This window comes from Dromaius novaehollandiae, chromosome 4 (assembly GCF_036370855.1).
Source record: "Dromaius novaehollandiae isolate bDroNov1 chromosome 4, bDroNov1.hap1, whole genome shotgun sequence".
Taxonomy (NCBI): Eukaryota; Metazoa; Chordata; class Aves; order Casuariiformes; family Dromaiidae; genus Dromaius; species Dromaius novaehollandiae.
In genome coordinates, this window is record NC_088101.1 from 85,681,349 (window position 1) to 85,698,864 (window position 17,516).

A 17,516-nucleotide genomic window follows, 5' to 3' on the forward strand; every position below is an offset into this window, starting at 1 on the left:
TATTGATGAACTTTTTCAAAATAATTCTAGGTTATTCCCTAATTCATTGACTCTTTTTCCAAAAGGTTATGTTTTGAAGTGAAGGATGGTGGTATGGGCATACTAGCAGTGATGGAATTTCTTCTTTCTGGCGGGCATAATCAGCTTTGAATTTTACAGTGTTGCAGATACAGCTTACGTTTGTGCTGTACTAGGAGACTTTAGTTTGGGTGTAACTTGCAGTCACCTTTGTCTTCAATGAATCAGCTACAAGCTCCTCGGTCACAAGTGGCTTTTTGCAAAATTGAAAGGTTTCTGTAAAATGAGGCGATCAGGTTTTGAAAACTGATCTTAAAATGTTTGATATTCTAATCCTTATTAAGCATCTAAATAAACAGTGGATTCTTTGAAAGATGGGGGTCATCCAAGCACCTCTTCAAGGCTCCAGAAGAATATGAGGAGCTTTTGCAAAATTGCTTGAAACTTGAAGCAGTGGCATCCGATTTTGAAAATGTAGCTGATACCATAAACCATGACACCATCTACTGTCAGCTCTCAGTATTACACTCTCGCAATACACCTGGGAAAGTCACTTAAAGAACTACCTGTCGTCTTAAGTTACTGTTTTATAATGTTTCTTTAAACTCATTTGCTTAATCATTTCAGACAGTCTTCAGGTACCGTTTTGTGCTTTGTTTCTTCTGCAAGTTCTTGTGTTTAGATTTCCTCCTAACGTTTTTGCAGAGAGTAGATGGAAGGATCTATTAGTTCCTCTTCAGTTTAACAGTCTTTATAGGTGCTATAGGAGATAGCTACTAGATCCTGAGTCCAAAGACAAAGAATTGTGAAACCATGGCCTTGGAGCTGGTGACTTCATCTACTGAAGACTGTGTGGTAAACCCAGTCTTTGAGTTATACTGGTTAACGGATTGGCAACAACTGGAATTTGGAAAAGAGCAGGGCATCTGACTTTGCATCCTCAGCAAGGATGTGTCTGCGTTTGCCTCAGTTATATTGCAGATGTTATGAAATCAGAAATGATTCAAGAGAGGCACGTATGTGTCTTGGGATTCATCTCAAGTGTGTTCATTTGGTAAGCAGATCCCAGAATAGCGTGCAGTTGTGAGTAGTTTAAGTATAAATTACACAGACACCACAAAGGCCTTATGTGCTGATTAAATTCTTCACTTACTCTTGGAGGTTTTGAGGCAATTCATTTGCATTACAAATGTCTAAAAATCATATTGATTATTTTTCGCAGTTGTTTTAAGTTTAAGTGATGAGTCAGCTCTGTAGATTATGCGTACAGAACACATAAGTACAGGTCCGTCACATCAAATCCTAGATGAATGGCTCTCATTGGGTATGTATATTAGCAAACCACTGAACTGCTCTATCAACTTTAGTTCAGCATTACTCTTGTGTTTGTTAATAAGAGCTATGGCTGGGGGAAGCTGTTTCATCACTGACAAACCTTTTTTCCCTGATGTTCGCAGTTTCAATATGTGTCCCAATAATTGCTCTGGCCGAGGCGAGTGCAAACTCAATAACAGCAGCAATGCTCTTGAGTGCGAATGTGCCAAATACTGGAAGGGAGAAGCTTGCGATATTCCTTACTGCACGGATGACTGCGGGATGCCTGAGCGGGGGCATTGCGACTTTAACGATACAAAGGCATGTTTGTGCTCTGCAGACTGGCAAGGTGGGTATCCTGCTAAATGTGGAGAAGCTCTCGTTAAGAGGATGCCTTTTTTTGTGTCGGCACTTGCAGTTAAAATAGAAGCACTCGGGACTGTCCTGCTTGACAAGTATTAGCATTTTGATTAGGAGCAGAATATCTGATGCTCCCACCTCGCTTTTCATATCAGAAGATGACAGATCATTGGTACTGCTGTATACAGCAGCATGGGTGCTCTCAAAAGAAAGAGGGAGAAATTTGTTACCGATCTGTTGTGTGCAAACATCAGTTTAAAAAATACTTGCAACTTCATTCCTATGTGCTTGCAGCAAAGTCAAGACTTGTGGTAGTTAACCTGTTTGAACACACAGAGTGCTTTTGTTGTCTTGTCCAGGTATGCTAGTCAACCATGTCGGTCTGGACAACAGTTTGGACCAAAAACTGCATGCAAAAAAGTTGTTTTTTTTTTCTTTTTTTAGATATACAGAGATATATATCTATATCTATAGATATATATCATCTGTATTAAAGGAGGCAGGTTAGGATTATTTTATTAAAGGGGGTAGTTTAGCTCCTTATGGAGCTACGAGGCTCCTGCTTCTCAATAGCTGAATGCTGTACAGTTGGAAAGTCACCATAGGAGAGGCGCAAACAGTTGAGGTCTGCAACTCCGCTGTGGCCTGTCTGTGCTCTTGTTTAAAGAGGATCTGAAACATGAATGAAGTTTTGTTGGTCATCTACCTTGTGTGGCCCTTTCACTATTACAGCCTGCCCCATTTCTGGAGCTTCCACAAGCTCTCTGATGGGAAGGACCGCCACTGTGGAGACCTCTGAAGGGAAGCCTCGCAGCTGAGATGATAGTGAAGAGCAGCAAAAATGTAGAAGGAGCAAGAAGTAAACAAGTCACAGAAATCCAGTGCTAGGAATGAGAGGGGAAAAAAAGAGGGAAGAGTAGCAACTAGCACTTTGTATGACCTGTTGGGTTTTTACAGCAGGCTGCTGAGCAAGGCTCCTGCAACCTTTGCAGACAGTATTGGGGCTGCTGTGGGCACGTGGCAGCTGGATAAATGCTGGAAGATAATACCCCCATGGTGTGGAGTGTTTTTTTTTTTCTTTCAGAAGCGTTTTTTAGAGTGAAAGTTAAATGGGTTACGACTGGGACACTGAGATTGCATACCATTGCATGCCCATCACAGCTTGCTAGTGTGGACAAGGGAGGGAGTATCACTGATTCTGCTTGTTTTCTGGCCATGTGCTGTCTTTCTCCCCTGTGGTGTAGCTTATTCACCTCTAGCTGAAACACAGACCTGTAAAGAAACTACTTAACTTTTTTAAAAAAACTTTTTTTCCCCCAGGTCCTGGCTGTTCCATTCCTGTTCCTGCAAACCAGTCGTTTTGGAGCCGGGAGGAATACTCTCTTCCAAAACTCCCTAGAGCATCTCACAAAACCGTAATCCATGACAGTAAAATGTGGATTGTTGGAGGCTATGTCTTCAATCATTCCGTCTCTCAGAAGGTTTTAGCGTGAGTATAAATATGGATTAACTTAGTCTAAGAACATAGATCTGAGAACAATTTTTAGAAAATGCTATTCTGTATGCTATACTTTGGCCTACACTCCATCTCCAGGAAAAAAAAAACAGCAATAATAAAAACTTAGACTCATTTTGAGGTGTGGGGAAAAAGCTGACAAGGAGTGCTAATCTCAGAAAAGAAAAAGCATAAAGGTCACAGAATCACAGAATGGCTGAAGTTGGAAGGGACCTCTGGAGATCATCTAGTCCAACCCCCCTGATAACGCGGGGCACCTAGAGCACGTTGGTCAGAATTGTGTCCAGATGGCTTTTGAATATCTCCAAGAGTGGAGACTCCACAACCTCTCTGGGTAACCTGCTCAGTCACCCAAAGTTCCATCTGCCTTTGGCAGCACTAAACTATTCCCGGTATGCTATAGTGAATAATATAGTATACTATATATATTATACAATTCTAATTCTTTACTAGGTTAGCTTTAAATTATACCTGGCCTCATGCTCAAAGAGACTAGTTCTCTCTCTGTTATTAGCCCTTTCTTATATTGTATCTGTGTCACTTCAGAGTGTTTGGTTCCTTAATGAAGATACACTGACTATTGTGGATGTAGATATTTAAGCATAGAGTAATGCATGGAATACCAAACTGGGAGTGGCCTTTAGGATGATGACATTTATGTGATCTGTTGAGGTAATTTAACAGTAATGAGGGTATCAAATAATACTGTGTATCCTTATTGAAATCCATATCAAAAGTGTTTTCAGTTACTTTTCTGAGCTTACTAACGTTCTGGCAAATCTATGCAAAAGTGGATTTTTTTCCAGGGATACATGCGTAGCTGGATTGCATTAATCTAAGCAAGGGCTCAGAACTCAAGTCCAGAAGTAATAACTCTTGTAGTGGAAGTTAAAGAGGAACAGAAAACACACGTATAGTCATAAAGTAGTTGCTGATTACCGCCACAGTTTATTCTTTCAAAGTCCATGCCTGATTTTTCAACAGATACCGTGTGGCCTCAGTAAAGACTTTCTCAGAGATGTTTTTATCTCATACAACTGTAAGCCTGGCAAGTATAGTTCATCACTGTGTCTGAAAAGCCATGGGCCTTTTTCAGGACAGAGTGTTTCGCTTGCTTCAGGTTTACAGAAAAAAATACACTTGATTGACAAAGATATAACTAAAAAGTGCCTTTTAAACGCTGGCAGTTCTTTCTAAATGGCTGGAATTTGTCTGAGTTTAGTGTAAGATTTTTATATTCCTTCAGGTGGATGATGTGGTCTAAGTTGTCATAATTTAGTGGTCAGTGCATTAACCCTTGGTTTTGCATGGGAAAAAACTCAGGGTACAGCAAATCAATACACAGATATTAAGTAACAGAATAGGCTTGACTGAATTTTTTATTTTATAAATAGTCTGTCTTGTGATGCTGAAATCTTGTAGGACTTATGTTAAATAAAATGATTTCCAACAAATCCTGGGAAAGACGAGCAATAATTTTCATAATTTGAATACATAATTCTCAAAAAAAATCAATTTTCATTGCACAGGTATGATCTTATTTCTGAAGAGTGGCTTCCACTGAACAACACTGTGAACTCAGTAGAGATGAGATACGGTCATTCATTGGCATTACATAAGGTAAATAAGTTTAGTGCTACAGATTCGTTTCCCAGATTATTTCCCCCTTTTCTCCTCCCCACCCCTACCCTCCTTTCCCTCCCACAGATCAGTCTTGTTTTGGGAGGAGCGTTTCTCCTTCAAAGGCTTGTCCATGGCTATTCCCCTCTGTTTGTGCTTGTACTTGGAAGAATCCTTGGATTGGTATCCCAGTAAGTTGGTAGTGCCTTTGCTGGTGTCTTCCTCCTCTCTCCTCCCCTTTTCTCAGGGACCTTAAGGCTGACTGAGGTCAGTGACTACATTATTTCCTTCTGACTGTGCTTGTGAGACATGCCTGACAGCTGGAGTTTGCTGGAGTTAAACTGGTTCCCTAATTGGCTTTTGTGAAGACAGAAAAAATATTATTGGGAGCTCTCGAGTCCAGCCGCAAGGCATTTGTTGTCCAAGGCATGCTGGCAGAGCTGGTGGATTAGGGATTTTTGGAGCTTGCTCAGCTTCTGTAGTAGACCCCTGCGTGTATTCTTTCAGCATCGGAAATGACAGGTGGATTTGACAGTCTCTGACCTCAGTCCTCACCTGCATGCCTTGTTTTGGGTGCAGGCCAAGCGAGAGCAGAATGGCAAAACTCCAAGAGAATGTCTTGAAGAAGAGAACAAGTCTTTGGCACGTTAGCTCATTTGAAAAGGAAAGGAGCTAATCCTTTACTGACCTCTGTTCTTGGATTGTTAATTAACTCGTCATAGGGCAGGCCCATATAAATCATAATTAACCACACCTGAAAAAGCGTGCACATCACAGTTCACAAACAGAACACTTGAACCTGATAAAGACGGCAATCCTTATCTGCAGGGGGCTGATTAACCTTCTGCGGGCAACTCTTCACAAGATGCACACTATGCAGGGTTCACCGTCAGTGACACGGAGTGGTTCTTAGCAATTCCCCAAGAAGCATCAGCTAGAGCAGAGAATTTCCCTTTCCAAGGCTGCCACCGTGTCAGCAGGGAAGCAGGTGCCTCCCTACATGCTTTGGTGGCTTCGTGACCGACTTTGAGGTGACTGGAGAAATCCACCAAGGAAACTGGAGAGAGCTTTGGAGCTTAGCTCTTACGGGATGATTAATAAAAGCCCCGTCTAGCTATCATGACACCTTGCTTTCCAAAGGCTCCCATTTTTTTGTCGATATGTTTATTTAGGAGACAAAGCTTTTGGTGTGAAAACGCAAAGGATTTTCCATGCTGTCTCCCCAGCTATCTTCTGCTTTTTGGGATTTGCAAACTATGGGAGGGATTCAGCTTGCATATCAAAATAACACAACTTTGGGTGTCTACATTTTGGGGTCTCCCTGGGAACTGGCTCTCTGAGCTCCATTTACAGCGAACAGAGATCTAGTCAGTGGAGCCTGGAGAGCAAGTCAGCTACCTGAAAGTCGATAAACCTGCTTGCATTTGATCAGCAGAATTGCTCTCCAGACACCAACGACAAGCTTGCCGTTTTTTAGAGGGGAAGCTTAGACCCTCAGCTAGCATACAAGACACTTAAATTTATATATTTGCTATCTGGAGGTCAATTCTGCCTCGTGCATCCCTCCCACTAAGTTCCCTGATCTAGAATTTCTTCTGTGTGTTTAAAACATTCTGACAGTATCGACTTGAGTACAAATCCTGGGGGTCGTGGTTGCCATTGCATCAGCTGTGACCAGCAACAGAGACGTGTGTGGTATCCTTCCTTAATTTGAATATGTTTACCTAAAAAGTAGAAAACCTGCTCATTTTCCTCCTATGCCTGAAGTGTTTCAAACCCTTCATTCCCTCTTCCTAATAAAGTTGTGCAGTCACTAGACTTTTCTGGGAAGAGAGCCATACTCTATCCATCCTGTCGAAGCCGAGCTGCTTTTTGGAAGAGAATGGGGCCATGGATGCTGAGATCAGGCTGAGCAGTGTACAGCTCAGTCCTGCAAGGAGGATGTTTTCTTAGGATGGGGATTCTGGGATTTGTTTCATCCTCGTTCATCCTGAGAGAGGAGGAAAAACTTAGCAGGCTAGTAGAGGTTAAAATACAGTGATTTTGTTACTTCTGTATTAGCGGTTTCTTAAATACTGACTCTTTGGCCTCATTTTAAATCTGACTTCTTTCAGGATGATATGTACATGTATGGTGGAAAAATAGATGCGACGGGGAACGTAACCAGTCAGTTGTGGGTGTTCCACATTTCCAATCAGTCCTGGGCTCAAGTGACGCCAAATGCCAAGGAGCAGTACGCTGTTGTCGGTCACTCAGCACACATCGTCACCCTGGAAGATGGTAGTTCGGTGATGCTCGTCATCTTTGGGCACTGTCCTCTTTATGGATATATCAGCAGTGTCCAGGAGTACAACCTTGGTGAGTGGGGGTCCTACCTACCATGCATTTGAATTTTAGCAGCTGGTTTGAGAGTTATTTAAATAAGCCGTAATTAGACAGCGTAGCAAAGGTCACCATGTTCTTCTCCTTTTACTTGTATTTATTAGAAGTAGAATCCGTCTTCAAACATTTGTATATCCACAGTGAACAGGGAGCCACGTGCCTCCAGCTTTATAGAGTTTGTTAGATCCCAAAGACAAAAAGACTGTGACTGAAAGACAAAGCTGCATAACTGTGGCACAGTTTAAATTCATTTTTGTCATATTTTCTCCTCTCTTCTGCTGACAAAGATACACTTCTGAAATTAGTTTTGTATCCTGTGAATATAAGAGTGGCTGTAACTGTTCAGACCACTGATACCCCTGTCTCCAGTAGCAATCATCAGTGAATGCTTAGGGGAGCAGGGGGTGACTTTATGGACTCCTGTTTGCCCCTTATTTCTGGGAATAGTTATCTGGGAATAATTATCTCTCGAAATCCAGAGATTTCCAGCATCATCACAGGAATGTCTCCAGATGAACTGAACTGCTGCCTAACTTAACCGCTCTGAAACAGCTCTCTGGAGGCACCTCCCTTGCTTCACTAGCAATGTAGAGAGGATAGCTCAGCACCTAAAATTGGCAATGTAAATGTGCTGGTTATTTGCAGAAATAGTGGTGGGATCTGCACTGTTGACCCATTACCCTTGTCCCTTGGTCATCCTGATCCTGAGGATCTACTGGAGTTTCTAGAGGAGAAAACCAGGGCATGTGTGGGGTGATGCATTCCTGGGTTTCTTGTTATTACAGTTTGCACCTCAGGTTCTGGTCTCTGGACATGTTGTGCACAGCACCTGACCTGGAGTCTAGATTTGACCAAAAACCCTGTGCAGGGGAATCTTGGTTCATGAGAGGAGTCTCTGCCTCCCACGTCCCATCTTTCTTCCATGGGAGAGTGTCATGGGGACCCATAGCAAGAATCTCTTTAGAAAGCTGCTGCATGAGAACCTGCCAGTGGTTTGTTTTGTCGTGCCCACATGTGTGAGCTTGCAAGCTATTAAATTCCTTCGCTTTAATTATTCTGTGTGCCTGCTCTGCCCTGGAGTTAGCCTGTACAGTCCTTTTGGATTTACTACAGAGATTTGGTGTGGAATTTGGCACTTCTGTTTCAGTTGCCGTTACGTTGTGTCTGGAGTGCTTAAAATCAAAGTTATTTCAGTGAGAGGACTGTTAATCACATCTTAGTTTTTACGTGTAGTATTCTTCACAATCATACTTGGCTCCAGTGCTGTCGGGCTTTGAATATATACAAGTGGTCTTAGGTACCATTCCAAATCAAGCCACGGTGCTGGCATTTTGATGTCATTGAAATGCAATAAATTGTTTCTGTGCTTTTTCCTTCTCATTTGCGTAGCTTGTCTGCAAAATTTAATAAATGACTGTAGAAGAGGTGTTTCTGGTCTTAATTAAAGGTATTTAACACAACAATACTTCTTGGCAGCAAGCGCACTCCTTGAAGGAGAATATTTTTGGATGTGAAGTGATAGAGACAGTGAGTAGATCTGAGTCAAGGGAAACCCAATTTGTTTCACAATCAGGATACGTTGTTAATGGAGATAAATTAACTGTGCTTCGTCACTCACATTTTTCATTTTTCAGACACAAATACATGGAGCATTTTACAGACAAGTGGAGCTTTGGTGCAAGGAGGGTATGGTCACAGCAGTGTTTATGATCCAAATACAAGATCAATTTATATCCATGGAGGTTACAAAGCGTTCAGTGCCAACAAATACAGGCTAGCAGATGACTTGTATAAATATGAAGTCGATACCCGTATGTGGTAAGTACCTCTTCTTCCTATGTACCCCCTCTCATTTTTGTACACAGTAGAAAAAGAGGATGAGAGTATCTGATAAAAATACAGCAGCACTTAGTTGCATTCAAGATAGCATGTTCTTCTAGATATTATTTTCATGACCCTTTTTGAATAGAGTATCATATAATTACATATAATTAAGTCTGTGAACTAGCCAAGAAATCTGTTTTAATATATTGTTGTATTAAAGCTGAAAGGAAAGATACTTGATGGGATTTTCTTGCCAGCAGTACAGACAATGCATACAAGTGCAGTTACTGTAGTCGAGGGAGTGATAATTCATTCTGCAGTTAAGACTGCAAAAGAATTTCTATTATAACCCCATTTTTGTCTGGCTCTGTAACAATCTGAAACATTCATTTCTTAAGCTGAAATCTTCTGTGACTGGTTTCTGCCCAACGGTGAGTTTCATTAGAAAGCTATAACAAAATTTGACAACTTTGGGTTTTGTAGGTGAAGTGCATTTTCCTCAGCTTTGTGCTTTTCTTAAAGGTTTTTTGAAAGCCTACTGACAAAAAGGGGCTGGTCTTTTGAATTCACGCATGTAAATTTGAGTCACTATATCATTTTTGAGAGTTAACTTATATTTCTGCCCCAACTCTTTGAGTCTTTAGTGGTAGGCAGAGTGACTAGTGACTAATTTCCAAAAATCTTCCTTCCTGCTCAGTTGTACATGCTGCAGTAACTGCATTTCCTTTTCTTGGTTCACTTGAGCCTCCAGTTCTGCCGTGGAGCAGGCAAATTCAGCTGAATGGGCAGAAAATGTCACACGTATCTTTTCCCAAACTGTCCCAGCACCAACCTTCTCGCACTGTATTTATTTTATTAGTCTCCAGAGGACTAGACCATGGCCAGCCTTGGTGGTCCTTTCGCTCCCAGAGCAGGCAAGAAGTTTTGCATCAAGGAAATAGAAGCATACTTAGAAGTGTCTGTTCATCTTTATTTTATTTTTTTTGGTGTAATTAACTCCCTTTTTCTTGTTCTTTGGTAATTTCGACCCTCTCTCCCTCCTGTGATTGCATGGCGAGGAAGGGCAAAAAAAGTAGTCTCCTAAGTTTTATTCGACAAGCTTGTTTCTCCCCACGTTCCCTCCAGTGTTTTGCTGGCAGCTTTACAGTCTTAATGCTGTGGCCCTGTCAGGGTCAGGGTGATGCTCAAAAAGCCCCTGTGTGCCGTGAGCTGCAGCTCAGACCTTAGGAATGTTTCCCTGGCCTGGGTCATTGATCCACTGTTTGCCCAATATTTCACTGTGAAAGTCTTTGCTTTAATACCAGCTGCGTTCACAGTGTTGCCTGTGACGCAAGCGTTGTCATATTTGCATTTTTCTGTGATTTCGCGCTCTCCAAATAGTAGGGATGTTCTGCAAAGGGTGACCTGCTTCATGCTCAGTGCCATTTCTCATGCTGATTAAAGGCGAGGTCAGTGGCTAATACGATTAACGCTATCCATGATTTAATCACAGATGAGCCATTGAGTTTTGCAAGTATTAAGCTGCAGGGCTCTGTTACAGGCTGCTGCATAGATTTCCCTGAAATAGTTTTGTTAGGTTTGAGCAAGAGATGATATTTAACTTAAAAGAATCCTTTAGCTTAGTATAAAATGAATATTCACCTGGACTGGGGTCCTCCAGCATCATATCACAGTATAACGGTGAGTGCTCAAAAGCTCAGTTATTGTGAAAACTAGGTGACACTCGCTAGGAAAAGGCTGATGATTTTAAGATCCTTAGCTTTGGGAAGATGCTTTCGTGGGTGCATGTCTCCTATGAATTGGAAAGCAATTTGGAAGATGAGAGAATCAAATTAGAGGAGGAATTGAACAGTCTGGAAAGAAAATTGTTAAATATTTCATTTGGAAAAAATAATAAAATGGTCTCCTTCCACAATTCCTTCTCCAGCATGGGTTTATGGATTGTTTTGTCTTTGTCAGGTACTAATCCATTGCATTAATACATGTGTTTTTATTTCTGAAGGACAATTCTTAAAGACAGTAGGTTTTTTCGCTATTTGCACACTGCTGTGATAATGAGTGGAACCATGCTGGTGTTTGGAGGAAACACGCACAATGACACCTCAATGAGCCACGGCGCTAAGTGCTTTTCTTCAGATTTTATGGCATATGATATTGGTAAGTTCTTGCAAAAATAATAATAAAAAGGAGTCTTAAAGATTCAAAGAGAACTGTCTTCAAAAAGACTAATTTACATGCTGTGTGTATTATACCAAATGCTACTCAGCAGACTGCAGAAGAATGCGTAATCAGGAGAGGCAAAATGAGCTGCTGCAGTGATTTCTAGGCAAATACGACAGCAGTTTTGTGGTCGGTCGTTTATACGTAACCATGGGCATTAAAAATTATTTCTTAAAGCAGGTTGTTATAACGTCTCAGTCAAAAAGCTTAGCTGATATTTTGAGTATGTTTTAATCTCTGGTTTAGCAAAAATGTTAGATGTTATGACAGAAGCAATGGGCACAGCTTGAAGCTCTGCTTACACGTTGTGTGCTCTTGTTTTAGCTGAAGGCTGACTTCTTGTGCCACTGCGGTGCTTTGAAAGCTCAGTCAGTTAATATGTACACTTTGAAAGTATAAACTTCCCCACTCACGTTATTTAATAATAAAGCCGAATGATTAGCTTTTATTTTGAAGGATTAGATTTTGAAGAGTTTGAATAACCAGAAGAGGGCAGCATTTATTTGTGAATTTGGAGTCCAGAAGCTGTGCATTTAAGAAGAGTGGAGGAAGAAGAAGAAGAAGAAAAAAAAGAAATTTATCTAAAAGAAGATGCTTGCGCATCCAGATAATTCCCTTTGGAGAAAACCACCATGCTTTACTTATATCACATTCTACCGTCTGCTGTTAGAATTCCTTGAAATATGGGATCTCTTGTTTGATTCCCTGAAATAATTGTGTACGTCCGAATTTGTGGAATGGTTGTCCACTGAGATTGCACTCCTGGTCTGTGAAAGGAATATGCCAGCAAACAGATTACTTTGAGTAGCAGTCTTCAGCATCCTTGTGCAGTTCTGCTGTCTCTAACAAGGACTATTCCCTTCTGCTACCTGAGACCGCGAGTCATGTCCCTACGGTGTGCTCTTATCTAGCTTTATTGTGAGTTTTTACTTCAAACTAACTATTTTGACAGTAAGTGGAGGAGAGAGCAATTTTTTAAAACTTGGATAACAGTAGGGATAGATATTTCTTGCTAAACTTTGCTGTCTTCCATGACCCACTGAACTCTCTATTAGATGTAAAATACAAATTGCATCAGTTTGACAAAATATGTCAATAGCAATGCTCTTTCGATTTGGTTTAGTTACAGGCAGGCTTCCTCTTGCGGGAAATGTGTGTTATAATCAGCAGTCCTTACCAGATTTACACTGAGAATTAGGGCTTGCATTGATCACACTTCACGCGGCAGGACAGGAGGCCTCCCCGTGCTCTGGCATACTCTCATTTCTATAAGGCAGACACTCTCCGGCTACGAACTTGAAAGAAAACCTTTCCTTTGGGAAAAGGGGTTGTGATTTCCAAAGGGTCGAATCCCTTCACTATGGGATGCACCTACAACAGTAACGGTACCTTCACGGGCAACTTGTCTCCAAATACAATTACTGCAGTTTAAGTAACCCTTCTCTTTCACTTCTAAACCAGTTTAACTTTGCTTTTTCTAAAAATTGGCATGAAATATTCATATAAAGGCTATATGCTTATAATGAGCTCTTCTCCTCCCAGGAGAGAAATTAAATCTCTTCTATTTACCCCATCAAAAATTCAGTTTGGATGCCAAGCATAGAAGCAGGCTGAATATTTTCGTAGCGTATAGGTTCTACTTGAATAGTACATTTAATAAAGTCCTATGCATTATAAATTTTAGGCTTGGCTTAACTCATAAGTCAGGAAGGAGGGTGTTCTTTGTAGTTTCAGAATCATTCATTTTTTCCAATACTTGATCTTCTGTTAAAGATGGGAAAGAAGCTTAGAAAGCAAAACATTCCAAGCCTTCCATTAATCTAGCAAAATATGTTTCTTGGCCTCACATAACTCACAACTCACTGGGTAAAAAAAATCACAAATTGCTGTCCAATTTTGTTGAAGTTTCCTGTTAAAAATGGGAACCATGCGTGCTTGTTTCATGAGTGATGTTGAGGTAGGTTAAATTCTTTTAAAATTGAGTAAATGGCATTTAAAAATTATTTTTAAAATCCTGATATACCAAAGTATTAAATCCAACCATCTGGGTCCTATATATTTTATTTATCAGTGCTCTTATCTTGAACAAAAATGTCAGTGGGTACATAGGTTAGAATCAGTTTGCTTACCAAACAATTTTCTAATTAAATTTGGTGAAGAATTAATGAGGTTGTTTTTCTCTGCTCTCTCGCTTTATTTACATACTAGTTTTGCTTTGTGGACTTGTTTTTCAGAGGCATGGTCTATGACAAAACAGTTTTATCTTGTATTAAAGAATCTGTGAGTGTTGGAGAGGCTCTGTAGATCTTTACAGCAGATTGACTTTTCTGTCTTAATTGCATAAATTGCATTAAACTGCCTCTGGGACATTAGCCCCCAAGGTGTTCCCATTAACTTTGCAAAGTTTAAGTGGTATGAATTGGACTGACTTTTTCTGCTTTTGTTCCTTTGATTGCTCAGTGGGTTATGTTTCTCAAGTTGTTTTTTTTCATGCTGCCTAAAGGAAAAAATTACCTGAGAAACCAAAGTAAAAAATGAAGCAGAACTTACAAATGTTATGCTAATAGAAAAAGATGGAATAATCTTGCATTATATTAAAAGAAAAAAAAAACAACCAAAAATCCTTAAGCTATGATGAGTGAAAAATATTTTTTAAAACATGGATAGCTGCCCTCTAGGGACATAATTGCAATGGAGAAAAAAAAAAAAGATAAAAGTCTCTGTTCTCAGTGATGCTGGTTTGAGGCAAAACTGCGAATAATTCACATATAAACAGATAAAAACTGAACTTGTTATGGAGTGAAAAATTCCACTCATAAAGGAGAAGAAGTTCTTCAGACTACCACCACTTAATTACACGCAATTGCCGAAAAGCTAATAACCTCTTCAACACAAGGCCATGAAACTTTCCTTTATGGTGGGCCATCTAGATGATGGGGCAGGGCTATTGCATCCTGCTTTTTCCTTTCTGTGATGCCGCGAGGTCAGTGTGAAGACCAAGTCTTAAGCCTAAAGTGTTGCGAAACAAGATGATGCCATCGCGCTTAATTCTTCTGGAGGCTCTGCTCTTCCTCTGAGACAGTCAAGAAACAGCTAAGCTGCCTTTGGTGCTAAAGTGGTTGTAAGTGGGATATAGTGTCAACTTTGTCTTGACACACCGTAGTGCCGTGTGCCTTCATAAACTGCCCTATTTCGCTCTTGAGCGTTGCATTTGGGTGATGGGTAGAGCAATCTCCATATAGTCATTGAAGTACTGTGGGATCTTTGAGGAAAGAAGGTGCTACACTGAGTCATTAATTATTCGTGAGGAACCTTTCTGAAATGATCTTTCCTTAATCCTAGCTTGTGATCAGTGGTCTGTGCTTCCTCGCCCTGATCTCCATCACGACGTGAACAGGTTTGGACATTCTGCTGTGCTGTACAACAGGTAAGGAAGCAAAGACTCTGGCGTGTGGTGGCATATCTCGTTTCTCAGTAAACTCAAGCATCTTTATGTGTCTGTGCACGTGTGTGTCTGTGCATGTTGATGTGTGTAGACCCGAGACGAGACTGGAGAATGTTTCTTCCAAATCTGCTCAAATTCTCTGATCTTGGCTCTTGTAATGACTTCGATGTCCGCCCTTTGCTCTCAGCCCTTTTGTCCTTCTGAGCTTCTAGCAGGTCAGCTTCTTCACTTGACTAAGCTGTCTCAGCTCACTTAGTTGTTACAAAAATTGAGCTGTTTATATTTCTTCTTTCTTTCTCCTCCTATCTAGCTGTACTGTCAACTTTTATCTTCAAAACCATAGCTTTCCTTCATAGTTTCTAGAGTTGCTGTCTTAGTTTACAAAGCTTATCCAATCTGGCTCTACTGTACCAGTCATATGATGCACAGTGCTTGGATGAAACCATAGATGAGATTCCTCTTATAGATGAGATTCCTGCCATTTAGCATTATATCACTGTAATAATGTCCATGCTTTCAGGCAAATGTCTCTGTTACTGTCTTTGGGTTGGTGGAACCAAGTTTGAGGCCATCTTCAAAGAAATGATACTTCCTAGGAGTCTTCCATTCTAGTTCCTTCATCCTTTTGAAGATGTTTTTCATAAATCGGCAACGTTATTTAAAGGACTGTTTAAGCTAGACAGATAACTCATACTGCTTTTAAGAGAAAGATATACTTCTAGATGCTGCATCTCTAGATATATCTCTATATATCTGGAGAATCTAGTATATACTTCTCTTTGCGTCTCTGCAAATGATCACTCACTATTGTGTTTGTTTCAGTATTTATTGAATATCAGCTGTGCGTTTGCTCCCACCAAGAATGATTAAGCTTATGTTTAAGTGCTTTCCAAGTGGGATGAAAATACAGTGTTAAAATATTTTTTAATCAACCAAAACTTTTATTTGGTTGCATTAATTCTTCTGCACTGTCTTGTTATATACACACTTACAAACATGGGTGCACAGGTTTTTTGGGTGGTGTTTTTGTGCAACTAATGAAATTTGATGTTATGGCTACAGCAGTTGTGATGTTAAAGAAGGTTTCAGGAAAACACCACATTTTTTTTCTCAACACATTACTTTGCTTTTAGTTGACACAATGACTCTTTGCTCAGTTGCTAAAAGCCATGAAAATAACTGTGTTTTTTGTCAGAGCAGTGTGCCAAGATGTGACAACATTGAATTGTTTTGTCACAGTCTCTGAGCACTGATTTAATGGTGTCATCCCATCTCACCTATTTTAGCCTTTCTCCCTTTCTTGCCACTGTTCTTGAAAGGAGAATCATGCATTTCTGCAGCATTTTATGTATATTCACACTAATTGGGTGTCACCCAGATGTTTGGCTGAAAGGGAAGGTCAGTGTTTTATCTAAGATAGGTTTGACTCTGTCTTTCTTTGAAGCCATACATTGAGATCCTTTGGGTTCCCTGACCTAGTGGAACTTGACTGGCCCTTGTCTTTAGTGCATTACTTAACCAATATCTATTTAGTTGGATATATGCACACTGCAATATGATAAAACACCTTACACCTTGGATGAAACTGAGCTGCAGCAGTACATGGTCTGTAAACACAGATGCAAACGTTCATATATTTATTTGCATTTTGTTTAGCACCATGTATGTATTCGGAGGCTTCAATAGTCTCCTCCTGAGTGACGTACTGAAGTACACACCGGAGCGATGTGAAGCTTTCGACAACGAAACAGCTTGCTCGCGAGCGGGTCCCGGAGTCCGGTGTGTGTGGAACGCCACCTTTTCCCGATGCGTCCCCTGGGAGATGGCAACGGTAGAGCAGCAGCAAAAGGTCTTTGAAGACTGTCCTCCCAAGCCAGGTATGTGCAATGTCCTCTTCCCTTTCCCAAGGCGTCTAGGGTTTTTCCCTGTGTTCCCACTTACGATAACTTTCTAACAACTGCTCAATGCTTTATGCCAACGCATTCATTGCTCTGAATTGAATTATATGAACCTTGATTCTATAATAGATTGCAACCTTTAATTATTTAAAAGAAATTGATGTAAAGGGACATTGCTTTGACGGGCGCTCAATGTACGATAAATTTTCACAAAACACAGGCGATAAGCAATTGGAAAGATGTAGTGGAAAGTTCAAGCTTTGCATGAAAATGCTCCATGTTATTGAAGGCTAGGATTTCAGCAATTTGGGCCTGCAGTGGTAGATTTTCACTGTCCTTGCTAAACGTCCTCTGGCATCATCTGCATGTGCATTGAGTGAACATGCGTGCATGGTCTCATTTTCTTGTATTGTGTTTTACTGATACTTGGGCACTAAAAATGACTAATGGTACAAAAGAATGCAATTTTTCTATCGCTCCAGTCCCATGAAAGTGTCTGATCTGCTAACTAGTTAATAATGGAAAATCCCCAGGCACTACTGTATGGTTATATCTTTTGTTGTGTCTAATCAAGTTCTTAGAACTCTGTCAGGAAATGCCTGTTTTTGGTCATGCAGGTTTTTTTCTTTAATAGTTGTAGACAATGAAAAATGTGATCAGATTACAGACTGCTATAGCTGTACAGCAAATACAAACAACTGTCAATGGTGCACTGACCAGTGTATCTCGATGCAGAGCAACTGCACAGAAGAACAGGTAAAGTCTCTCTAATACTTCTGTAGTTTAAATTTAAGCTTTTGAAATGTTGCATGTCCAGATGTCTTCATCTGACAGTATGACCCCTCTTGGTTCGTTGTTTCCAGTGCATGTGTAGCTCCGAGCTGCTGATGTTTGAGTTTTTCAAGTTGGTCCAAGGGCT

General features: G+C 40.5%; 1 protein-coding gene across 2 annotated transcripts in view; it reads left to right on the forward strand.

Moving 5' to 3' along the window:
• Positions 1–17,516, forward strand: part of ATRN (attractin) — a 149,125-nt gene that overhangs the window by 47,127 nt on the left and 84,482 nt on the right. For both annotated transcript variants that reach the window (XM_026121801.2, XM_064511647.1), the window contains exons 5-13: positions 1,476–1,681; positions 3,013–3,181; positions 4,738–4,828; positions 6,943–7,186; positions 8,845–9,028; positions 11,037–11,191; positions 14,597–14,681; positions 16,356–16,576; positions 17,232–17,353. In XM_026121801.2, the coding sequence (XP_025977586.2) occupies positions 1,476–1,681; positions 3,013–3,181; positions 4,738–4,828; positions 6,943–7,186; positions 8,845–9,028; positions 11,037–11,191; positions 14,597–14,681; positions 16,356–16,576; positions 17,232–17,353 (1,477 nt within the window). The remainder of the gene's footprint in view (positions 1–1,475; positions 1,682–3,012; positions 3,182–4,737; positions 4,829–6,942; positions 7,187–8,844; positions 9,029–11,036; positions 11,192–14,596; positions 14,682–16,355; positions 16,577–17,231; positions 17,354–17,516) is intronic.